The following is a 26,413-nucleotide window of genomic DNA, read 5'->3' on the forward strand; positions in this document are numbered from 1 at the left end:
CACTGTACTCTTCAAACCCTGGTGTCAGACATCGCAAAAATGATTCATGTGAGACTTTTTATCAAATGTTTATGCTTCAGTTTAAATCTGTCTGTCCAGAAGTGATCTTTAGTTGTGTTAATTCACTGTTATTTCCCTGTTCATTCCCATTGATTCCCATGGAAATTTCCCCATGTTGAAATATCCCAGAATTTTTGGTCTAGGTTCAGCAACACTTTGAGCCCAAAGAATGAGCTGACGACCTGAACATCCAGAATGACCAGGTTATTTCATCAGGATTTCTTATTTTCTTCTTCCCTGATGGCACAGGCATGTTCCAAGATGACTAGATGATCGTCCGCCGCAGAGTCCCGGTCTAAACCCCACTGAGACTCTTTGGGATGGGCTGGAGAAGGTTTCGTGCAGTGGTCACGCTCCCTCAATGCAAAACTGATAGGTATTTTTTTAAAGAAGTAAACATTCACCGAAGGTCAACTTAGAATAATATCTCAATTTAAACCCCTATCTTCTTTTGTAGTCAACTGAAACAAGTAGCCTCACCTTGATCAACTACAAAGACCTCCAACTTGTTGACTGAAAGCAGTCCATTAATAACCATGTTCCTCTCTAATCTTCAAAGCACGTACAGCCCGGTGCCCCCGTTCCCTGTCGATGCGCCGTAGCCATGTCCGCTCTTCCTGCCTCCCAGCTTCAACTCCCCGCTCATAAATACCCCGAAAGCCGCTCGCAAAAGAATGTATCAACAGCCTTTCAAACGCTAATAGCGAGCCGCTGTCCGGGCCGGTGCCATTTGCCATGACTTACAGCCCAGCATCCCTTCCCCAAATGGTCCCGCGTCACGCACTTACAATCCCCATTCCGCCCGCCGAGCTACCAGCCAAGCAGCTCCAGTAGTGCTGAAACGCTGTCCGCCGCGAATTTATTAGGCCGTGAAACTGGATATTGTTCAAATACGCTGTTGCAAAAGGTAAACTTAAAGAGGATTGTGCCTATAAAAAAAAAAAAGGAGGCATTTGCACAGACAGGATATATTGTGCAAGGAGTGCTTTGATGCGGTAAAAGTAAGTGGAGGTAAAAGCCAGTTTTATGGTTGCAGTGAGGAAATGGAAGGCTCTTTCTGAATCCGAAGTTGACGAAAGAATTATGCGGAGGAGAATGTTGATGAGTAACAGGACAGTTTTAAGAGAAACACCTGCCATATTCGAAATGATTTACCTCAAGGCCCTTTTCCTGATTGACAACAACGAAAGCTTGCTTAGTGGAGGGCCGATTTTCTTTATTGTAAAAGGACCAAGGGCCGAACCTGACAATTTTAGCCAAAAGTGAAGCACCATTTTCTACAATTGCCAGTGCTGTGCATAATTTATGACCTAATTTGGTGTCCTGTTTGGAAAGTTTTAAGTAACTGACAGAGTTTCTCACATTTTTACATTACTTAACCCCCTGCCTTAAACAAGCACATTCTCCAGTTCAGCTTTACCTAACTCTAAAAGCTTCTCAACTGGAGCTTACAGCCTCATTTAACCTCTTAACTCCCACCTGAACGGATCCCATTTTCTCCAGTTTGGCTTTACCCTAATCAAAAAGCTTCTTGGGGAAAAAAGCACCAAAATAGCCACAAAAAATGAGAAGAAAAACAAGGATGTAAACGCAACAAACGTGACAAAAATTCAACAAAAATGTGACAAAAATGTAACAAAAATGTGACAAAAATTCAACAAAAATGTGACAAAAAATGACAAAAATTCAACAAAAAGTGACAAAAAACTCAACCAAAAAGTGACAAAAATGTCACAAAAATGTCACAAAAATGAAAAAAATAAGAAAGAAAAAAAAATCATACAAAAGGTGACACAACACAGCAACAACGCGAGGAAAAAGATCAGTTTTGTGGGTCTTATCTTTCAAATGAGGTGTTACACAGGCCTACATAATTAGGCGGGTGGTAAGAGGTTATTATTAAACTCTAAAACGATTAAAGTACTTCTGATTTGTATAATAATATTTCTCAATCATCTTGAGGGCCAAAGGTTCTATGCTGGAGGGCCAGATTTGGCCCCCGGGCCTGACGTGGCCTATCCCTGGTCTATAGGATGCAACAATTAACCTTTATCGTATACATATTGAGGTTTTACTTACAGTACCTGACCACGAAAGCCTTACGCCTCTACTGTTTGAGAGATAGACATGTTTGCCTATCAGACTTATTGATCCCGATCTTGTGTTTCTCAACGTAGACTAGACGTTTGTGCAGATGGGGGCGCTCCGTGCAATCAGAGATTATGCCCAGCAGTGGCCCCTCCCCAAGCTTTTCCTCCAACAGTCAATCATTCAAGCACTGTAGGGCGGCCAAACTTTGGTCGTTTTGTCGACTAATTGGTCGATGCTGTCATGGTCGACCAACAATTAAGATGCTCTCAATTTACATAACACCAGAGGCCCGGGGCAGTTCTATCTTTTACCTTGGGGTAAAAGCCTCTCTCCTGCGTGCGGATACGCAGCTGAGATCAGGGGCTCTGTGTCTTGTCCGGAGGACATTTGAGAACAGGGACGATGATCTACCGCTTTATTGGGATTACATGGATGTATGGACAACACATGTACAGCAGCAGATGCGAGTGATGCAGGGAGGAGGAGTCTAAGATTAAAGGCAAAGGTGAGATAAATGTGACTTTTTACACGTAAATGCACGGTTTACATTGCTTCTATATGTAGTATAGTGGCTACAGCACGAGCTCCCAAAGGTTTATGTCTTATGAGTGCAGTTTGGGATAGAATTCTATTAGTTTGGGTCAGAAAATAAATACTGAATGAAAAGTAAAACATAAAAAAGACTATATCATACAAGCTAAAAATACAGAAATGAACGCTGTACATTTCCCCATTTCCCAAAACGCACCAGCCCGCCCCCTTCTCTGACTGCAGCCCGTATAGGAGAACAGCTGACCTTGCAGACCCGAGCCACGCGAGACACAATGCTCTTGTCGTTGCCGTCCCGGGACACCTCGCGGAAGAAGAAGTAGATCTTGTCGTCGTCGGGGTTGAAGGTGTCCGCGATGGGATGAGCAGAGATGAACTTGGCCTCTGCAGACACACACACACGAGACGAAAAAGCAAATTCCCAAAGTCAAATCCCATTCCTGATAGTTCTACCATCTGCATGTTTATTTACAACTTGGTTCCTCCAGCACAGACATCAACATCTGTGGTCTTTTTAATGTGTGTGGAGTGCACTCTCAGGTCTTGTGTGGAGTCATCACTTTGCCGCTGTTTACAACATGGAGTCGTAACTTCAGCCCCGGGATATTTCGATGCCTTTTACTGCTTAAGAGCTTGAAGCAACTTCATATATTAAGACAATAACACTTTCCCTTGCCTCTAGTCACAATGCCGTTGGATGTGTGCTTTACAGTTGTTCTTGATGATGGGACACTGAAGGCCACTGACTGCACTAACCCAGCAATGAATCAAGTCATTTCTCAATCATTTCTCTTTTTGTCTAATCCTTGAACACAGTTTATGGTTTGCACACAGCTCCCAAAGCTCTAATGTCACATGCTCTAAAAGGTTGTCTATCCGTTGAGCAAAATGGTATGTTTTTTTTTGTCTTACAAGATTTCTATTGCAAGACGTAGGGAATGGAAAGTCTGCTGTCGCCTCCACTGTGCGATGGTTCAAAGAGAATAAGCCGCGACCAAAGTTTATCGTAGCGACTTTCAGGCTCCAGAGGTATGCTCGCGGTGTTTACTCCCATGGATACGCACGAAGGAAAAGGTGGACCGGTCCATGCCTGGCCTGTGTTGCTCGCGACACTTGGCAGCGTGCTCTGATGATGTATTCTGTTGACGAGACACGAGACAGTGATCCTAGCTGCAGCGAGGAGGAGGCTCACTCTGCGGCTAGCATGGATGAGTTTCCGTTTCTTTAATCCTCTGCACATAATGTATGTGATTGTGTCTGCTCTGAGCTACTGTAGTCGCTCGTGTGTTTTTTCACTGACAAGGAGCCATGTAATCGATGGGTATAAGCGAACATAATCATGACAATAAAAGACTTAGAAAAAAGGAAATACGCTGTTTACCTGTGATAAAACGTTGGGAGCAGACTTTACAGTGTCTTTGGTCAGGATCGAAGCCCTCTCTGTTTGTTCTCTCAGCCATAGATTAGGTCTCTCGTACGAAAGGCTTTGTCTCTGTTCCTTGGTGATAAATCACTTTTGGGATATTGAAATGTTGTCTCTTCGTCGTGTTGGGATCAGCACGATTTGTACAGCCCCACACAACACAGGTGTGAACCATTGCTTCAGGATATGATCAATGATCCGTAACACAAACGCTTGACGCTTGACACAAAGTATGGAGTTGTGGGAGAAATGTGACGCCATCGGAAATCCATCTATTCCAAAATATCAGACTCTGCTTGATATCGTCGCGGCTCGTTTTTGGTCATACAATGGTTTAATTTGAAATCTTTGTACCTGTCCCACTGTACAACCTATGAGCTAAGATTTTCCTCATGTCGAGTGATCGTTCAACACAGACGGCCAAAATCGCGCATCTGGCTTTAAACGCGCACAGAGCAGTGCGTTTGATTTGAGGACACCGGGCTGGACATTTGATTCCTGGACAACATTCTACTTGTACTTTTTTGAAGACAAAGCTTTTGAACCTGGATTCTGACCAAGATTGGATCTTGTACTTTTGTCTGCTGCTCTGACAATGCACTGGATCTATTATTCAGCGCAGCCTGGTCATCAGCAGGAGAACCCATTACAAAGCCACGCAAATTTAAATCGCTGCTTTTTCCAAACATTCTACCAACCAGAGGAGTGAGGAGAAACTTGGATATTTCTATATATTTAAAAGAAAATTGGAGACAATGAGCAACTTGAGAAAAAAACATCCTCAGATTTCCGATGTAGCTATAACGCAGCATTGCGTGCGCTGTTGGGTTGGGCACAGTGCTCCTTTAGGCCGCTTTCACCAGTCGCCCCTCAGTACCACAGAGCTATAGTAGTGGTTAAGTAATAGCATTACACTTTGTTTGAAGGTATAAACACTAACATAATCATAATCTGTTGACCCTCTTCATGAGCCGCCACAGTGACTGGCTGCGGCTGTCGTTAAGGGGCATAATGTGCTGGATTGTATTTATCAAAGATGCTTATCTTTACCTTTCTAAGTCAAACAGCGTGACAAAGTAAGTTAGAAAAATGGACTAGTTATCCTTTGCCCATTCGTCAACCGGCACCTGAGCTACGTTTCTATTAAAACTTAATATTTGTAAAAGCGGAAACATAATAGTTTCTTTCAATCATTAAATGCAGCGTCATACGTCATATTTCTCCTGTAGCACTAGTGCTCATCATTAGCCATTAAAGACCACATATCATCGTCTTACTGAAGCGATGGAGCAAAGAGGATTTTGCTCGTGGGAGAGGCAAGGGATGAAGCACTTTTGGAAAATGGTAGGCTACTTGTCGGGAAAAACTTTATCGTTGTTTGGAAATTTGAAATCCCAAAAGGCATGCTATACTTTGGAGAAAATGTGTGCTGCTGCAAAATGCTAATGCCCCACAGAGCCCAGCTCCTATGTTTCCTTCCTTTCCTGCTTATTTATTCACATTTAAAAGAAAAGTTCTCAAGTAACATTCAAATTAGGTGCATTTTTTTTTTTTACCGAAAGTTCAGCGATTTGATGGTTAACGGAAAAGTGACAACTAAGAGTAGGTGATATTGACAAAAATGAATATATCTTTTATTTCTTTAACATCTTGATCATCTATGAAACAGAGCGTTGTCTCCTCTGCTCAGCTCTTGTGAGGATATTGGACGGAGCAAACAGGCACCTGTGGCTGTGAGGCCTCTGACTCTGATAATCAATCAATCAAACTTTATTTATAAAACGCTTTTCATACCGAAAGGTATCACAAAGTGCTTTACAGATTACAACATTTAAAACAATACGCCTGGCACAACCTCCCATATATATATATAATTATATATTAGGGCTAAATAAATAGATTAGAAAGGTGGGTCTTGAGCTGCTCTTAAAAACATTCTCTGCAGCCCTGAGCTCCTCCTCAGGTCGTTCCAGAGCCTTTTTGTTGACTTTAGTAATAACTATGAGACCCCTGCCGGAGGAGCGTGAAGGTTCATAAGGTAAAAGCAGTTCTGAAAGAAGGACCAAGACCATTAAGACATTTAAAAACCATTAAAGAAGTCTGAGGTTATTCGCATTAACAGTGCTAATGGTCTTAACTTTGGTGCGCTCTGTGCTGATAAAAACAAGAATATCCGTTGTGGTGGGTGTGGAGGGACACCTTCATGCTGCTGATTCTATTCTAAGTTGTTCTGTGAAAACAGGTGGGATCCGGTGGTTGGGGTGAAGTGTGTCCTTTTAGAAAAGTCCAGGCCTGTTATAAAATGTGAAGAAATTGTCCACGTATGGGATGTTGTTCTTCGTGCAGTAGTTCTTTAAAAACACACGACTAAATGAGGCTGAAAGTAAAAGAAATGACGCTCAAATTGTTTCATTTATGGAGCTACATCGGCAAATAAGGATTCAGTAGTGGAGAAATAAGACTCTGACACTGGCCAGAAAGAGCACAAAGTCAGGCCAGGCCATAATAGAGTACATCGCCCACCTCTTTTTTTCCCCGCTTCCCCTAATCAAAACGTAATGTGTTTGAGGCACCCTGCGTTGAGGCTCTCTTTTTGCTTTCTCCTAAATTGGCCGTAAGATACTTTTTTTTTTTTTTTCCTGCAGTGTAGCACCAGTGTCACATGAATGTATTTAAGCCAGAGTAAAGCAAGATGTTTCCTAAAGCCTCTCCCAACCCTCCGTCCCCTTCTGCGCGTTGTTTGTGCTTCCCTAATTCAGAGGAGACCTAGTTTGTGCTATTGCAGCGACATTACATCAACAGCGACCCGGCCCCCTGGATGCCGAGCCAGGCACATGGGTGATTCCCCGGCTGGAAGAGCTTAACCACGTTTGTTCTGGAGGTGGAACGCTGTCCTGATGCGAGGAGAGGGGGATGTTTAGCAGAGACACACCACGGCACGAAGGTTTTTTTTTTGTTTTTTTTTTTCTTTAAGCGCGGGCCAACACATGCTGCAGACAGATACTGGAGGAGAAGAGGATGAAGGCCATAATCACACGTCATGTGAAATGTATAGTGAGGCCATGTGTACAAACTTTATATTGGATTTTCTATTGAAGTTGAAATGAATTCAGATTATGATTCTTGAGAAAAGACCTTCTGATTAGTTTAAACTTGAGTGCATAAGACACTGAACAAAAAATATAATAACACAATGAACTCAACTTTTTCTATAAACATAAAAGATCTCAAATATTGTTCACAAATCTGTCTCCGAGAGTCCATCTCCCCTCACAGGTGTGGCATAACAAGATGCTGAATATGACACTAGTGTTAGGCCTTAGGCTGTCTACAATAAAAGTCCATTTTGAAATGTTAAATTTTACACACAGCACAATGCCACAGCTGCCAGCGCATTGAATGTTCATTTCAGAGTCTCCACCTGACTGCAGCTCGTCATCTTCATCAGAGTCTCCACCTGACTGCAGCTCGTCGTCTTCATCAGGGTCTCCACCTGACTGCAGCTCGTCATCTTCATCAGAGTCTCCACCTGACTGCAGCTCGTCATCTTCATCAGGGTCTCCACCTGACTGCAGCTCGTCGTCTTCATCAGGGTCTACACCTGACTGCAGCTTGTCGTCTTCATCAGAGTCTCCACCTGACTGCAGCTCGTCATCTTCATCAGAGTCTCCACCTGACTGCAGCTTGTCGTCTTCATCAGGGTTTCCGCCTGACTGCAGGTCGTCATCTTCATCAGGGTCTCCAACTTTTTTGTACGTTTTTGTGCATTTTTTTCAATTGAAGACAGTCCATAATGGTGCTGAAGAAAGTAGCTTTATCTGAAACACTAAAGAGAAGAGCCCTCCACACCTGCAGCACAGTGGAGGCATCACAGTGGAGGCATCACAAGAGGCGCTACAGGAAACAAGCAAGGGATAAACAAAGGGAAGATTGTGAAAGACTGTTGTGGAGGGAGGAGGTGGAGGAGCCGACCAGTGCAGGACACCACGCTCTGAAATAGGGATGCATCGTTTCAGAAGAACTGCACTGAAAGCAGCCAGCCAGGGTTCCTCCCGGTGCTATGGTTTCCCTGAGACACACTGGTCAGGTAGGCCCACAGGGGCTGGGCAGCTCAGTCGCAGCGGCTCAGGACTAACACCTGGTTGTACGGTTGTACAAAGACAAATAAAGCACTTATGTGTTCTGTCAAAACACAGCTGAAGCCTGTGCTTTTGACTACAGAGGGACCTTATGGTCGACCCCATGTGGACCTCAAAGGTAAAGCAACAGGAGCTACAGAAAGTGCCAGTCGCGATAATTTGCTGATTTCAGACAACACTTTGCGGGCAATTTCACAGAAAAAGAAAATCTAGAAACCACAAAAAAAAATAACAGATGTCAAATAACCCATGTCTTGTGATTAGATCAATATTAGTCAGCCTCATGCAGCTGTTCTGTGTTTGTACAATGTTACTGTTCTTAACCATTCTCATGGCAGACTCCTATCCAGAGGCAGACTCCCTGTGAGGAGACGGCTGGCGATGTTTAGTGAGGTCATGACCTTCTGACACGCTGTAAATCTCACCGGTAGGTGTGGTACTGACTTGCCCGTGGTATTCATATAAAAGTTGGAGGAATATGAATAAGTGTGCTGTTTCCTGTGCACTGGAATGCCCATAACCACCGCTGCGAGGGCACACACTGGCTCTGCTGTGTCAACAGTCGCGGCATGTTCAAGTGCTCTCTGGATCAGCCTAGGCTGAGTCAGATCGCAGGGATGGGCCGGTGTGAGGCAGTTAAGTGTGTTTCAGATCGGTGCAAGAATGAGCTGAATGCTCGGTATCAGCAAATCACAAAGAGAGCAGTTTTGAGGACGATGGAATTGGCTGTTTTCACCGCAGTGCTGTGCTAGTTTCTGCTAACTTCCTGTGTGAGAAGAGCAGCTTCCTGTACCTTTTCCAGTCATAGAGAATTAGCTCGGTCCCGACCACATCCTGTATATATCAACACTATGCACAGCTGGTGGATAATCACTGACATGGCTTCACATGTTAATACTTCACTGGAGGAGACTTCTGTGCGTACAAATGAAAGGATTGATATCTCAGTTCAGACGTTTAGACTTTTGTTGCTTTACTCTAGAAATGATACCAGCGAAATTCAAATCCAATGATCAAGGAGATACCAAAGCACTACAGCTGGTCCATCAGTATTCTCCCTCTTCCCTCAAGACTGTTCAATGGGTAAAGTTTGGTGTCCAGGTATAAAATAATCTTGTGATATTTTGAATATTTAGGCAATAGTTCTCTATTGATTGGCACTTAAAAAAGAAAGATAACTTTGATATGTTTTCAAGTTAAGTCGCTTGGGAGTTTGAAACCTACAGACTGGAGCCGCCGCAGATTCGCGGCCGCAGATACACACCTGCACCTGTTACTTTCTCTTTCATCTTGAACTAAAGTCTGCCCTGTTGGAAGTTATGAATTACCGCTGCACACTGTGGCGAGTGGCGATTGTACACGCACATTTTACCGAGCATGGAAGAAGCAAAACAACGCGGACATCACTCAGGCCTGCGCGGACAGTGTGGGGAAAACAATGGAATATGAAGTGATTACAGCGAGCCATTTGGAAGAAAGAGGTCAAGAGTCACTCTCGGTTTAATGTTTAAAAGCTCCTGAAATCAGCATATAAGCCTCAAATTCTTCATGAATAATTTAATTATTCATGATTACAATCACAATCGGAAATTATATCAGAATACACCTCCTCAAAAGAGTCAGATTTCTTTGGCTTGTTCCTATGATATTGGTAAATTCCTATCCTATCCTTAAAATCTACCATTGTCTCAATCAAATTCCAAAAAAATGTCTGTAAACCAAACTCTTATAAAGTCCCATGACGATTATTGAGATTGACCATTATATTATTATTGTGATTTTGCTTACATTTTGATTAACTGCCCCCCTACAATCTCGTCAGGCCTTGTGTGCGTGTACCATTGATCCAGTAGTCCTGGGAGACCTCTGTGCGGATGTAGTGCTGGTCTGGAGGAGGGCCCAGGGAGCGGGTGAAGGACGCGTCTTTGCCCAGGAAGTCTGAGGACGTGCCCGAGTACAGGAACTGATCTGTGAAATAACAGAGGAGTTGGATCATCTGCAAATGAATAAAGTGAAACAACATAGTAAAATGCAGCAAAAGTGGAGCTCTATTGTCTCTGATGGCAGTTACAGGAGTACATTCATGTCTATAGTAGGAAGGCTCAAAGGAGCTGGAATGCGTTGGTGCGCTTTGTAGTTTAATAAGCCATGTCAAAATAAAGACTTTTTAAGTTTGAATCGTCAGAGTGCATGCAGTTTTTTGTCTGCTTTTATCCATCTGGCAGACGACATCTCTTTCATTTGAAATAGAAGAAATCAACCACCTACGACCAATGTGCACCAAACTGATCTTATCTTCATAAAAGAAGGATTCAACATGCACTCACAACTTGTTCTATGAAAAGCCTATTTGTTTCAATATTACAATATTGTCCATAAACCTTTTTCTCAAAATGCATATTTCTGGAAGCAGCACCAACAAAGTCAACAATATTCTAATTTTATTTTCAGGAGGATTCTTCAGTATCTAGTCTGTTGCCTGACCTAGCACTATGTATTATTCTATATATATATATATATTTATTTATTTTTTTTCATTTGAAAATATTAAATGAAAGAAGTTCTCCTATTAACATGGAGTAAAACATTTCTTGGAAACAGAAATATAAACTGTTGATTGTACTTTTTAAGATTTAGTTTTTATTCATATTTATCATGTTTATTAAAGGGACTATACAGAGTTTAAAAATGCTAAAATTAAGTATTTTCCTTCCCCAACATGTTTTAACAATGCCCTAAGATGTAGAATGAGCTCAGACCTGTTCACCACAACTGCCTCTAAAATCCTGCACTGTCACTCAAAAAGGTGATGCTTCGGGTCTGAAGTGCCGTCATGCACAAGCTTAAAGGAATAGGCCACCGTTTTTACATACTAAAATATGTTCTTACCTCACTTTAGTCGAGTTAATATATCCCCGTCTGGTCTTTGTCCGCGCGCTCTGTCACGCAAACAGAGCACATACGCAGCCTCTCCCACATGTCACATAGCTCCGAAAAAGCTCACGATAGAAGCTACCAAGCTCTTCCACGTGTTCCCTATTTAAATAAAGTTACGTGAAGTGTTTTCATGCGAAGTATATTTACACAGAAATGTAACATGTCGATTTTATAAGCAAATAAAAAGGGGGACTATATTGTGAGGCGTAATGATACGAGGAGTAAAACGTCTGCGCAGTAACTCCTAAAGGTTATTGACGGAAGTGAGCGGGGGAAGTCTTTAGGAGTTACTGCGCGGACGCTGTGCTCCTCGTATCATTACGCCTCACAATATAGTCCCCCTTTTTATCTGCTTATAAAATCGACATGTTACATTTCTGTGTAAATATACTTCGCATGAAAACACTTCACGTAACTTTATTTAAATAGGGAACACGTGGAAGAGCTTGGTAGCTTCTATCGTGAGCTTTTTCGGAGCTATGTGACATGTGGGAGAGGCTGCGTATGTGCTCCGTTTGCGTGACAGAGCGCACGGACAAAGACCATACGGGGATATATTAACACGTCTAAAGTGAGCTAAGAACATATCTTAGTATGTAAAAACGGTGGCCTATTCCTTTAATATAGAAGGTGCAGCTACACCTTTGACCTGAGGTGGCAGTAGTGAGTATAAAATGACCAACTTGCATCTAGCCCCTTTAAAAACTGTCATGTAGCAACAATGGTCGCCCTGAGGCCCTGTTTACAGATGGGTCAAATGCAGTGTGTGGGTCTGTGGGTCTCACCTGTGAGCACTGAGGTGAAAGGCTGTGCAGGGTCAAACGGACACTTGAGCCGTCCAGACTCCTCAGTGTCAGACAGCAGCTGGAACACTCCATCCTGAGATTAAACACGTGTACTTTTCATTTTCAATGTTTAGGCAAGACACGGTGGGAAGAAACATATTCAAAGACATTCAAATTCAAGGCATCAAAGACTAATAACACATAATGTTCCATGTGAAGAGCAATATAAGAATGTGTGCTTGTGTGTTCTGTGGGTGCTCTTTGTGCCCCTCACCTCCCTGGTCCCGGTGATCCTGAGGTAGGCGCATGTGGGGTGGAAGGCCCCGGTCCCGCAGGCGTACAGGTGCGTGTGGTTGTAGTTGTGCAGGACACGGACGAAGTTAGCGCACTCCAGCTGAGGCCGGAGAACATCACCGTGTAAAATATCAGACACACAATCTCCTCGGATGATTTCGCTTTGCTAAAGACACTTACATTTGGGTTTTTGCCGGCCTGTCTGCACATTTCCACACGCTCCTTGGCGGCCGGCCAGTGGATCTGAAAGAAATAGTCAAATACATTTAGTATGAAAGTAAAGCAAGATGCGCAGTATGATCACTGAGGGAGGCGTGATGAAGTAGTGATGGGCGATGGCGGCGAGTTTCGTTTTGATCTTGTTTTGATTTCGTTTTCATTTGTCATCAGTGTTTCTATCCTTTTAATTAAATTGGTAGTACACGTAGTATCAGTGATCAAATATTAGTTCTCAATGAGTGGAGATTATAGGTTGGGTCTGTGAGAAAAAAAAAAACAGAGTTCCTTCTGAGGTCGCTCCAAGCCTCTAGGGGGTGGTATTGCAGAAATGTCAGCAATATTCAACTGCACCTTGAACTTTCAAACATATAACCCTCAAAACCTTTGACATCTGCTGCTGCACTCTTCATATAAAAATTGGTCAGAATAGCCCGGAACCATGTGCGGTTCAGGATTATCATTTAGATCTTTGTTATTATGTTCTGCGTGGTTGTGCCGAGGCCTCAACAAAGTGGCCATTTTAAAGATTTGTGTCCAGTTTTCTCCACCATTTTTACATACTGAGATATGTTCTTCTTACCTGAGCTTAGATGATTTGATGCGTAACTGTCTGGTATTTGTGCGTGCGGTCATTCACGCAAATGTTGTTAGCATCTAGCCTCTCTCAGCATAGATATAGTGCCGGACTGGGGTAAAGTTAGACACTAAAGCTGTGATGTATGCAGATGATACCACGATATACCTGCCTGCTTCATCAGCTGATGTTCTGTCCAGCTCCTTAGACAGCGATCTAAAGTCTGTCGCAAGGTGGGCTCATGCAAACAAACTAGTGTTGAATACATCCAAAACAAAAAGCATTATACTGGGATCTAGTTGGAAACTAAAGGAAAAACCACAATTAGAACTATCAGTCGATGGCACAGTGATCACTCAAGTAGAAGAAACAAAACTTCTCGGAGTTATTATGGACAGCAGACTTAAGTGGTCCAAGCATATTGATCGTACTGTTGCTGTCATGGGAAGAGAATTGGCGGTTATCAGAAGATGCTCAAATTATTTAAGCCAAAATGTTCTTTCACTAGTGATCAAGACCATTGTTTTGTCCCATTTACATTACTGCCCAATGGTTTGGTCCAGTGCCTCCGAAAGAGATATTGAGAAGCTACAGTTAGTGCAAAATAAGGCAGCACGTCTCGCGCTACGGTGCTCAAAATATACAAATATTCAAAGGTTGCACCAAACTTTAGGCTGGACATTGGTGAAGAATAGACTGCACTTTGCCCTTCTTTGCTTCTTTAAAAAGATTCTTGTGTTAAAACTCCCTAAGGTTTTGTATGATGTACTTGTATTCAGCTGTTCTATACATAAGTTTAACACAAGACACGCAGTAAACGGTCATTTTACTCTTCCATCATGTAAAACCCAGACTGGACAGAAGGCTGTTATGTTCAGAGGGATGAAATCCTGGAACTCTCTGCCTAAAGACATTTCTAACATCGCAGACATAAACATTTTTAAAAAGACTCTGTTGTCCCACTGCAACAAATGTAATATGTTGTAATTGTGTATTTATATTTTTATGCTGTTGTGATCTGTGATCATTGTATGAAAATGTGATTTTATAATCTGGACCCCAGGAAGACTAGCCATTGTCAAGGGCAATGGCTAATGGGGATCTTAATAAACAAACAAACAAACAAACTACCAAGCTCTTCCACGTTTTCTCTATTTAAAAACAGTTACGTGAATAGTTACAAGATCCAAGTCTAGCTACACAAAATTAAACATGTCAATTTTCTAAGTGAATCAAAAAGGGCACTATATTGTAAGGCGTAATAACACCTTAGGAGCACTTAATGCAGTAAGGCCTCTTTCACACCGCACGCCGAGCTCAGAGCCGAGCGCCCTTTGCGGCCGAACAACCTCGCGGCGAGCGACATGTATTCATACCGCCACGGAGCAGGGACGGAGCGCCTAGAGTAGTACTGGACTCAAAGCAACTCCTCAAGGTTCATTCTAAAGCAACACTATTATAATTATAAAATAGGAATACAACTGATATGTCTCCTTAACGTGCAAAATGTTTTTATAAGTAGGCATGGAAAATGATGTTATTAATACGCCTAAAGTTATATTTAAGTATATTTCCTTATGTATTCCAAGTCCACAATTGGATAGACGTTAAATGACTTTACAAAAGTGATTTTTGTACATTTTGGTGTTGAAAGCCGCTGCGTTGCACAGCCCACACGCAAAAGAGATGCGATCGAGTTCCATTTTTGGTTTTGGGAGTGATTTAGTATTACTGTAGAATTATTTTAGCATTGCAGGCAACTCTCCACCAGCCAGCTGTGTCTTCAGTCAAATCATGAACCTGGGAGGCTTTGCAGGTTTGTAGGGACAGGTTGCCTTGCCACATGTAAAAACAAAATCAACAATCATTTATAATGATCACTAATTATTTTTCAGGATTTGTCATTGCTATCTTCAGATACCTCCAGCTCAAGAACACATTGTATAAGCCATGGTTGAACAAAGCCTGTCTGCTAGCTTTCTCCAGCGCCTGCTTTGGGATGACACTTATCGTGAACGTCAAGGTGATTTTAAACACTTAAACTGCAGCATTTTTCTGTGCTGTCGGTACACACAAGAGCTTTCCCATCTGCACAACAGGACAACTTGAAGCGCAGGCTTGCGAATGATGGCGCTTGCACGTAGATTTGTGCGGTGTGAAAGAGGCGTAATATCTCACATTACTATTCCTTTAACATCAGTTTCGATGTCAGAGTAAGAAAAAGGGGAAACTCAGCCTTTACTTTACGTTTATTTTGTAACGTTCTGTCACTAGAAAGCCGGAGATTTCCCAGAAATAACTAAGACCCAGTCCGCACGAAGTCAAGCTCAGGAATAAACGCAAAAATATGTTATCAATCCATATCAATTCTCCACACGGGACCAGCGTTTTAGGGCAGTGGTTCTCAACCTGGGGGTCGGGACCCCCATGGGGGTCGCGAGACAAATTTGGGGGGTCGCTAGATCATTTAGATAAAATATACATAATTTCATTAGCATATAATCTTATGTTTTATTGTAGCAAGTGTTTGCAATTTTACCAGAGTGCCATTATTTGATCGTAGTTTCATGAATTTTATTTCAGCCATTTGTTTTTTAAGAATTATGTAGGCTAATGTTCCTATTTTTCACAGTATGACCCGGGCCGGGGGGGTCACGAACCCCTTTACCTGTTATAATGGGGGTCGCGGCTCCAAAAGGTTGAGAACCACTGTTTTAGGGGTCTGTAGATCCTAAATCCCTTTCATTATCACTGTTTACATTCCACTAAAGGAAAGCGCCATCTACATCTTGTTTTATTACCGGTGGAAGTGCCACAGCGCCACACACAGGCGTGGAGGATGAATCGCAGCGGTTTTGCAGACATGACTGATTTTACATCTAATACATCGTGGCCATTTTTGAATATCTAATTCCTAACCTGATTGAACTGACAAACCAGTGAACTGCCTCTAATTCGGGGAGCTAAGGGGCAGCAGGCTGATCACGCAGGATGATAATGGGGAAAGAGGGAGTGCACTTGTTGTGTCCTCATGTTTGATGTCCTCCAAACATCCGCACATCGGTCGGTAACAACGTATAGGCGTCCCGACCCTTCCACCCGATGCTCATACATGTGTGATAACAGGCTTATGGTCTTATCGCGTTACTCCCCTAAGGCCCATACCACGGAGAGCCATCGCCAGCGTTAGCCACGGGTCACTCCAGCCCCCCGCACACAACTCAAATCATACAGTTTATGAATAATAACCAAAGCATGCCGCGGGGGAAATCACACAGAAACGCACAGCTCAACGTGACGCCGCGGCGGAGTACAGTCAAGAGTCTGTGAGCAGGATTAAAGAGGCGTCCCGTGGTTTGGGAAATGGGCGGCAGCGAACGCAAGGCGAAAAGGCGTTAGGAATCGGTCAGGAGGTGAAACGGTCACCTAGGAGGGGAGGGGTCTGAGGATGGGCGCAACAGAATGTGAATGAAGTGGAAATCAAAGGTCTTCTATAGGATCTATAATATACAGAGGTATGCATAAGTATGGGCCCCCCTTTAACTCTTCCACATTTTGCCATACTTTGGACCATAAACACAAATATATTTAATTGAAATTTTATGTGAAAGACACACACACTGTTAAAAGCCCAACTTGCCATTTGCTATCAGAATATAAAGATATTAGTCCAGTGAACATGTAAACTGGTTAAATGTTCAGTCAACATGCAAATTCTACTAATCAACGTTAAAATATAGTCGTGTTCAGTGACTGCAAGACAAAAAGTTGAGACAACTTCTTCTGATGATTTTTTTATTTCAAGCCTTGACCGCAATTTGTTCGCGCATGCGCTGTCACTAAAATGTAGGGGGTCTCCGTCCTTGCCATTTCTGCTCCGCCCCACCGTGGCCCCACCACGCTACCATGCGCCAGACAGTCGCCTGCTGCACAAGTGAAATCAAAGGTAAGTATTATTTTCGTTAAAATGTTTTTTTGTGTAAATTAATAAACACACTTCTACCCTCCGTTCCGGGTCACACTAGATGAATTTGAAGTCTCTTGAGTAATGAGGGAGATACTTTAGTCCTGCCAATTTAGCTAAACCTTTCAGTCTGCTCCTGTGTTATCTGTGGTTATAGCTAAACAAATTGATTTTGACATCTGAGAACAACATTCCTGTGAATCCATGGATGTAGTTTGAGTAATAAATGAAAATTTAAATCGAGCGAGGAGGCGCCAGCCCCGTAATGCTAAAGTACCCATTTCCGGTAAGCTGCAGGCAGTGTGCGCGCCGAACTCGCTCAGTTCACCTGTGCAGGAGACAACAACCTGGTTGTTGAGCCTACAGACTCCTGGCGAACCCGCCTCCAACCGGTCAGATCACCGAGAACAAACTGCACGAAACGTTGCATTGACTGTGAGGTAACCGGGACGATTTAGCGCGGTATGTGTGTGTGTGCGCGTGCGCGTGTGCCAAAACTTGAGCTAGCTTGGTCCCCACCGGAACGCAAGTTATGCCCGTCGTTTGTGATACGTTTATGCTAAGTTGGTCTAGCTGTTTTTACGATCTTGTCGATACGTTTTTTGTTTGTTGTGTGTGCACGTGAACACATCCAGTGAGGCGCGCGCGCGTGTCAGTCGCTCACGTTATGGAGGTAAAGTTTGATGATGGATCTTATCAGGCTGAATGACGCAACGTCCTTGCTAATATTTAATTGTAGTCCTGAGAGCAAATGCTAAGCTTATAGATATACCAAAGTGGAGGCAGAAACTGATTTATTGGTTAAACATTGTCTGTGTTTGGCTAAAGGCACTGACTTTCAGTAGAGAGGAGGGTAAGCTGCAGGACACCTCTGTCAGCGAGGAAGGGATGGAGGTGTGTTTTAGGGTGCACATCAGGTGTGGTGCCATTATTTCACTATTATTGAAGATGTTTAGCCCAACTTTGCAGTAGTGCATTGTAAGTCAATAGTTTACGTTCACGTTATAGAATTGTACTTCATTTAGAGGGCTGGTGCCAACACAACGCTATGGGTGATAAACAGGTTTTGAAAGAAATGTTCAAAAATAAAATGTCCAAATCGTTATTTGTTAGCAATTAGATCTCTGCCATATTATTCTTATGGCTGAAAGTCCCTTCTACTGGCCAACATCATGCAAGCGGTTTTTAATATTGTCACCACTTTTGGTCACCTTTTGTGAGAAAATAATGTGACCACTTAAATTCAGGAAGATTACATGTATTTCTGTTGTGCATGTTTGGAATTTTTCCCTGGTGTAGGCCAAGTTTGGTCTTCACTTAGTTTACACACATAGTGGTCCTGGATTAAGTCCCTTGATTTTGAAATGCTAGTGATGTATTTTATCTTCTATTAAAGGAATAGGCCACCGGTTTTACATTCTGAGATATGTTCTTACCTTAGATGACTTAATTTGTACCTCTCTGGTCTTCCCCCGTGCCTTCAGTCACGTAAACACAGCACAGACGGCGTTAGCATTTAGCCTCTCCTCCTCTCCTCTATAGCTCCATAACAGGTGAAGATAGAAGCTACCAATGTGGATCTTCTAACCGAATAGAAGGGGGACTCTATTGTAAGGCGTAATAATATCAGGAGTAGTTAAAAATCCACGCAGTAATATCTTCACTTTACTGTGTGGATTTCGAACTACTCCTGGCATTATTTTTACACCTTACAATATAGTTCCCCCTTTTTTTGGCCTAGAAAAGCCACATTGTTTAATTTGTGTAATTATACTTTGTAGTGGAACACTTGGTAACTTCTTTCTTCACCTGGTTTGGAGCTGAGGAGGAGAGGCTAAATGCTAATGCCATCTGTGCTGTGTTTACTTAACTGAGGACACGCGTGAAGACCAGACAGGTACAAATTAAATAATCTAAGCTCAGGTAAGAACATGTCTCAATATGTAAAAACAGTGGCCTGTTCCTTTAATTCCTACTCTGAAATATTGTCAACCATTCATATTTTCCAATGTTGTTTTTGTATTTTTCAGGTTGTAATGCAGTGCAAGCTGTGCACATTCAACCACAGCAGCCAAGACGTCCTCCTGAAGCACTACAGGCTACATCACTATCGAGGTCGATCTTGGCAGCAGCCCTGCGTATACACGGAGTGCGTGTGCACATTTAAAACGGAAGGTGCGTTAAAATCACATCTAAGCAGGGCACATAGGAAGCCTGTTTCTGATGGAGGGCACTTTACTTTTAAATGTGAGTTGTGCGATTTCAAAAATGTTTGCCAGCCATCACAGTTTATAAAACATTTACGAAATCATTTGAAAGCATGTGACACAGTTCAATGCCCATTTAAGGACTGTAATCTGAAAACCAATGTTCTCAGTTCGTTTAGCAGCCACATATCACGTAAACACAAGTCATATGAGTTTCGCGATTTCAGTACTCGTGTGACATGTCAAAATCCACATTCAGAAGATGCAGAAGACCCACAGTCTGAAGATGCCAGTCTTGAGTTACCCATACCTGATTCACAGTCCAATGTTGCAGAAAGCAATGCACCTGAAACTACCGCTTATTCAGAGCCCATAAGTTATCTACAACTGGAGCTGAAACTTGCTTCTCTAGTTCTATATATGCAGACCATATTGCATGTTTCAAAAAGCGCAACTCAGGAAATATTACATTGGATGAATGACATTGTTTCATGTTCCAAGTATACAGCGAAGCAGTCAATTAAGGCTATTCTTCTCAAAAACGAAAACCACATTGAAGAGTCGCTGATGGACGAGTTGGCTGAATTAATATCCACTGAGGTACTTAAAACAAATCCTGTTTTTACAGCCACTGCAGACAAGGGCTCACTCTCAACAGAACACAAGAGGAATGTTTATTTTAAAGAGCATTTCCAAGTTGTAGATCCTGTGGAGTATTGTTTTGATAGACTACATCCAAACTCGTTTGCTTATGTGCCAATATTAAAAGTTCTTGAAATATTACTTAGCAGATCAGATGTTTTGGAAAAAGCAGTTTTTGTTGAAGACGTGCCTGGCCAATATACGTCCACTCGAAGTGGTCAGTATTACAGAGAGAACCAACTTTTAGGTGTCCAAAATGGGAGCATATCTCTGTCATTGATGACTTTGAGGTGTGCAACCCTCTTGGAACGTCAAAAAAGATCCACAAAATAACAGCTGTTTACTGGGTAATTCTAAATTTGCCTGCCAAGTTTCGATCTACACTCCCCCTAATCCAACTAGCTCTGTTGGGGAAAAGTAACGATATAAAACAGTTTGGCTATGAAAGATTTTTTGATCCTTTATTAAAAGACTTGAATCGACTGGAGCAGCAAGGTGTATTTGTTGAAGCACTAAAAACACATCTGAAGGGTACAGTGTATTGTGTATGCGCTGACAATCTTGGTGCTCATGGTCTTGCTGGTTTTCAAGAAAGCTTTCAAGCAGAGTATCTGTGTAGGTTTTGTCAAGTGAGCAAAAAAGATATACAAGCTCAAGATGCTACTTGTTTTCCACTTCGGACCATTAGCCAGCACAACACCATTACAAAAGAGCTGGAAACCGACCCTGAACAGACCAGACTGGGTGTCAAAAGAGAATGTGTCCTCAGTAAACACCTGTCTTTCTTTCACCCAGTAACTGGGTTTCCACCTGATGCCTTGCATGACACTTTAGAAGGGATTGTTCCTTTTGAGTTGTCTGTGTGTCTGAAAGAGCTGATCAAAAAAGGATACTTTGATCTCAATGCACTAAACAGTCGTATTAAATCCTTTCCTTACAAGGACTCAGACAAAGTCAACAAACCGAAAGAAATTTCCCAGTCGAGCTTTGCAAAAACAACGATAGGTGGAAATGGCCATGAAAATTGGGCGCTACTGCGCTTACTGCCATTGCTTATTGGCCATTTTGTTCCCCATTCTGAACCTGCTTGGGAAATTTTGATGGACTTAAGAGAGATAGTGGAGTTGGTTATGTCTTCAAAGTTTTCAGAAGAAACTCTATGCTATTTACAGCGCAAGATTTTAGAACACCGGCAACTTCTTCAAGAGACCTTTCCAAATCTGAAGTTGAAACCCAAGCATCACTTTGTGGAGCATTATCCACACTTGATCCGCTGTTTTGGGCCGTTGGTTGAGCTTTGGACAATGAGGTTTGAGGCTAAACACAGCTATTTTAAAAGTGTGATGAAGGATGCTCGTAATTTTAAAAACGTCCCGCTTACATTGGCAACTAAACATCAGCTTATGATTGCCCATTTTCTCAATGGTCCAAGTCTATTTTCACCACCACTGTCGGTGCAAAAAGTAAAAACTGTGAGAACTTGTACATTAGAAGAAACCTACAGGGCAGCAGTCAGGAGAAAATATCCCAACAAAGAGGTGCTGATGCTTGCGTCTGATGTCGATGTTTACGGGATTCACTTCAGTGAAGGCATGATTTTATCTTCTGGCCAGTTGAGCGGATTACCTGAATTTTTTCAAATAGTCAGTGCGATTGTGAATCCCAATAAGGTGTCTTTCCTTTGCAAGAGGCTTTCTTCATGGTACAATGAGCACTACAGATGCTATGAGGCTTTTGAAATGAGTGAAGCTGAAGTCCTTGAACCAGAAGACCTGAATGATTTTCATCCGCTCCCTCTTTATGTTGTTCATGGGAAGAACATGATTGCGATGAAGAGGTCTTTTTTGGTTTAAAAATGACCTTTATTAACAGGCTGCCATAGGCAAGAAAAATATTAAACATAATTGAACTACATTTTTATGTTTTTTGAAAGATGTTTCTATTTGTGTTGTAGATGGTGCGTCTTCGTGTGGTTTTTGCCCCAGACAACATCAGACGACTGGATATTTCAGAAGTTCTCACTTCAGTTGAACAATTGAAAGACATTCTAAAGGAAAAGTTTGAAATCACGGATGACTTTGTAATACAATTTGAGGATCCAGAGTTTGGGAACGAAGTATGTAATCTGACAGAAATAACAGAACTTCCACCAGAGAGAGCAGTGCTGAAGATCATTCAGAAGTATTCGGATTCAGATGTCGACACAATTTCCTCTTTAGACACAGCCAGCATGCCGTCCTCTTCCAGCACCTCAACTGAGAATTCACCATCTGTGTCGGTCAGGCAACGGGAAAATTCACAATGGCCACAAATGTTTGAAATTCCTGAGTTTGCATATGATGTAGAATTACGTCTTGATAAAGCAAATAAGGAGTTTGAAGAAAATGGAAAGCTTCTCCTCACAATGTCAAGAGAGATGAAGATGGAAATACTGGATTCTCTGGCTCAGAAGATTTTTGCATTCACTGCCTATCCAAGCATACAGCAAATTGAGTCAGTAGCTGCTGCTTTGACCGGAAAACATCCTAGTCTTAAGGATCCAGGCCCAGGAAGCGGCTACGATAGCTGGACTAATAGCATAAAGTTTAAAATGGGTAATTATCGCCAAAAGTTACGAGTAGCCGGTTGTTCAGAGGTAGCTGTGAATAGAAAAAGACACAGGAGTTCAAGTAATGACACAAGATGTTTCAAGAAAGCCAAGCGTGGTGAGGCCAATTTCCTCCCAGACAAACCAACTGGACAGACAGACTCATCTCTCCAACAAGAAAAGGAGGCACTCTGTGATGAAATGAAAAAGAAAAATCCAAATCTGGGATTGGTGCAGTCCAAAATGGAAATGACCTTTTCCCTAAGAAGAAAAGAGATTGTTATGGAAGAACCTCTTGTCTTTGATGTCCTAAAACAATGGCCTGCATTGTTTTTGCCTGAACAGGTAAGTTCATTTGTTTCAACTGTTCATTTGAAAATGGCTTAAAATTTGTAGAAATGTGCATTTTTTGTTTGTTTTTTTTAGATTAGTGCAGAATTTTTCCGCATTACTCAAGCTCACTTGATGAACAGATTCTTCTCATCTTTGGACGACTATGCACCCAAGATGATAAAGTTGTACAGGGCGCAAACTGCTTCATATGGGAAAGATATGAAAAGCCTCTTAGGGCATCTTGATGATCAGGTGAGTGTCTTTTGTCATTTTGCCTCCTCCATTTTTTCCCTCTTAATTTTTACCCTGTGTTTTTCAGGCCTCCGGAATGGTTGCCCAAAGAAAATCTGCTGCTCTGAAAGGTCTGCCATTGGTCATGAGGGAGGACTCTCAAAAGTTCCTGAGAACATGTTTGGTGAGTTATCATTTGCGAAGTCCCAGGTTGTATTACATTTTTGTAAATTGAGTCCTTCTGAGAAACATTTGTTGCCAAATGGGGGCATAATAAATAATTGTGCGGTGCTTTTTAACCTCTTAAACAAATCTAAAATCTTTTTGACTGGAGCTTACAGCCTATAGGTCAGTGCAACGCCTCATTTGAAAGCGACAAAACTGATCTAAATGGATCTTTTCCTTGCGTTGTTGCCGTGTAGTTGTTTTTTTTAATAGCTTTTTTTTTTGCTTTTTGTGGCTAGTTTGACACTTTTTTTTCCAAGGAGCTTTTAGATTTGGGTAAAGCCAAATAAAACTGTGAAGACTGTAGCAGCCCAACTGCTGCACTGTAGCAGCCCAATGCGGTTAGCGTTTATGCTTCACAGCTAGAAGGTCCAGGCTCGATTCCTACCTGGATGGAGTTTGCATGTTTCCTAGGTTTCCTCCGGGCACTCTGGTTTCCCCTACCACTAAAAGAAAAACAAAACATGTCCAACAGGCCAGGATGAATGAGAGTGCGCATGGGGGATGACGGATGGAAATTAGACCAAGGCTACAATCCGGTGTGGCTTGGGTCCCACACCCTAAAACAATTGCCACAGCCACTGGGCCACCAAAAGCTTAAATACACACTAATATTAAGTTTTCTTTTCACCAAAGAAGTTACTTGGTGCCTCTTTAATTACTTGCACATTTTTTTTTCCATTTCCTTCTGATAAAACCAGGAGACGGAACCTCCAGAAAATCTTGTTGGTGGAATGAAGATGGGAGTCTTGACCATCGTCGAGGATGATGTCGGGACTGTTGAGTCGAACCCAAACATCAGGTTTTTCGCGGTTGTGCTTGAGGAACAGATTGTCGTCGATGAAGTGAGTGACCTGCCGACTGCTGTTGCGCTCCTATTTGGACTTGTGTATGCGCTGAACATGGAGTACCCAAAGGAACTTAAATACACGTTTGAAACTATTCAGAAGGTGTTCATGTGTCTGGATGTCAAATGCTCTGCTAGAGTGCAGTCGTTCAAAAACAAAATATTAAGATATTGATAGATTTCTCCAAGAGTTCTGGTTGTTCAACTGGCCAAAAGAAAAAAAGTTCTGTTTGTGAAAGCTCTTATTTGTACAGGGACTATACCTCAATGTGAAGCTTCAGTCGTTTACTGTTCTGGGTTACAGTAGTTAAACTAGGATGTTTTGCTTCAAATCATAGAAGCTTGTAGAGTCATAGAATGCACGCAATTGACCACATTCATTCTGACTTTAGATAAGAAATTTATTTACAGAATAAATTAATTGGCCAATCCCTAAGTTTTCAGTATCACTCAATGGCTAGTTGTGAACAGCAGTTAAAGAAGGGAATATACAGTAACAAAACCAAGCTCACCAAAGTTGTGATGGTGAGGCAAATTTTAGCGCTCAAAAGCTTTGTAGTTGTAGCCTGGATCTGATCCACCATCCTGCTTTGAAACAACTGACAGCTTATAAGAAATATGAAAACCAAGGTATGTGGCCACACCGCCTTGTGAATGCCCGATCCCGTAAGTCCTCGGAAGCTAAGAAGGGAAGAGCCTCGTCAGTTAATGGAGACTAGTCCATGGCCAGTTTCACTAGGCTTCCTGGTTTTCCCAAGGTCTCCCAAGTGCACAGTATCACTCAAGTAGCAAGTCTATTCTACTTTGGCACCAATATCAACATAATGAACAAAGGCAGGTCCTTTCATTTCTCTCATTAGGTCATAAATTGAGTGACGGCTGAAACTTCGGTCAGTCCTTAAAAGAATAGGCCACCGTTTTTATATACTAAGATATGTTCTTACCTAACCTTAGCAGAGTTAATATATCCCCGTCTGGTCTTTGTCCGTGCGCTCTGCCAGGCAAACGGAGCACATACGCAGCCTCTCCCACATGTCACATAGCTCCAAAAAAGCGTGTTCCCTATTTAAATAAAGTAACGTGAAGTGTTTTCATGCGAAGTATATTAACACAGAAATGTAACATGTCGATTTTATAAGCAGATAAAAAGGGGTACTATATTGTGAGGCGTAATGATACGAGGAGCAAAACGTCCGCGCAGTAACTCCTAAAGACTTCCCCCGCTCACTTCCGTCAATAGAAGCTGCGTGACTTGTAGAGAGCCTTTTCAACAAGCAGAAAATATATTTTGGGAAAGTGCTGGCACATTCCTACCTCATGGTCGAGGTCCTGAGTCCTGTGTCGTCGTCCGGGGTGAGTTGGAAATCTGTGAAACATTACTGCACTATATACTTTCTGCTTGTTATCACAGCCCGGCACGATGCACGTAAAAGGCATCGTTCACAAGTTATCCACGCTTCTACAACTGTTCTCTGTGAGCTCTCTACAAGTCACGCAGCTTCTATTGACGGAAGTGAGCGGGGGAAGTCTTTAGGAGTTACTGCGCGGACGTTGTGCTCCTGTATCATTACGCCTCACAATATAGTTCCCCTTTTTATCTGCTTATAAAATCGACATGTTACATTTCTGTGTAAATATACTTCGCATGAAAACACTTCACGTAACTTTATTTAAATAGGGAACACGTGGAAGAGCTTGGGAGCTTCTATCGTGAGCTTTTTTGGAGCTATATGACATGTGGAAGAGGCTGCGTATGTGTGAGCGCACGGACAAAGACCAGACGGGGATATATTAACTCGGCTAAGGTTAGGTAAGAACATATCTTAGTATATAAAAACGGTGGCCTATTCCTTTAAGTGACTGAAATTGTTGACCCCATCGAGTGATGCTGAAAACATGGTTAATAATGGTAGTCAGGCCCCTGTAATTCAACTTAAAATGTTAAACTAATATACGATACTCATTACATGCAAAGTGAGATATGTAGTCTTGTTATAATTTTGATTATTATGTCTCACAGCTGATAAAAAACCCAAATTAATCTCAGAAAAGTAGAATATTTTGAAAATGGACTAAGCCATAAAAAAAAGGCTTCACCTTTGTAATTCAACTTAAAACCAATGTGACATAACAGACTTATATTCAACTTAAAATGATCTTTTGCACAATATTTTAACTTTTCAGGTTTCACCTGCATATAGGGCCACTTTATATAATGTACTGTCACTGTCCTGATCACAGCAGCTATGCAGAATTAAAAGCAAAACTTATTTGACTAAACCAGTCCAGTTGACAATTGAAGCTTA

At 42.1% G+C, this 26,413-nt stretch overlaps 1 protein-coding gene across 1 annotated transcript in view; it reads right to left on the reverse strand.

The window, feature by feature from the left end:
• sema3d (sema domain, immunoglobulin domain (Ig), short basic domain, secreted, (semaphorin) 3D) overlaps positions 1-26,413 on the reverse strand; it is a gene marked incomplete at its 3' end in the record, with an annotated part of 95,795 nt that overhangs the window by 51,073 nt on the left and 18,309 nt on the right. Inside the window, exons 3-7 of the mRNA XM_079567812.1 lie at positions 12,459-12,521; positions 12,259-12,378; positions 11,985-12,078; positions 10,102-10,230; positions 2,948-3,084 (exon numbers count right to left, since the gene is read on the reverse strand). Of these exons, the coding sequence (XP_079423938.1) occupies positions 2,948-3,084; positions 10,102-10,230; positions 11,985-12,078; positions 12,259-12,378; positions 12,459-12,521 (543 nt within the window). The remainder of the gene's footprint in view (positions 1-2,947; positions 3,085-10,101; positions 10,231-11,984; positions 12,079-12,258; positions 12,379-12,458; positions 12,522-26,413) is intronic.

The sequence above is a fragment of the Gobius niger genome, assembly GCF_951799975.1.
Source record: "Gobius niger genome assembly, chromosome: 12".
Classification (NCBI taxonomy): Eukaryota; Metazoa; Chordata; class Actinopteri; order Gobiiformes; family Gobiidae; genus Gobius; species Gobius niger.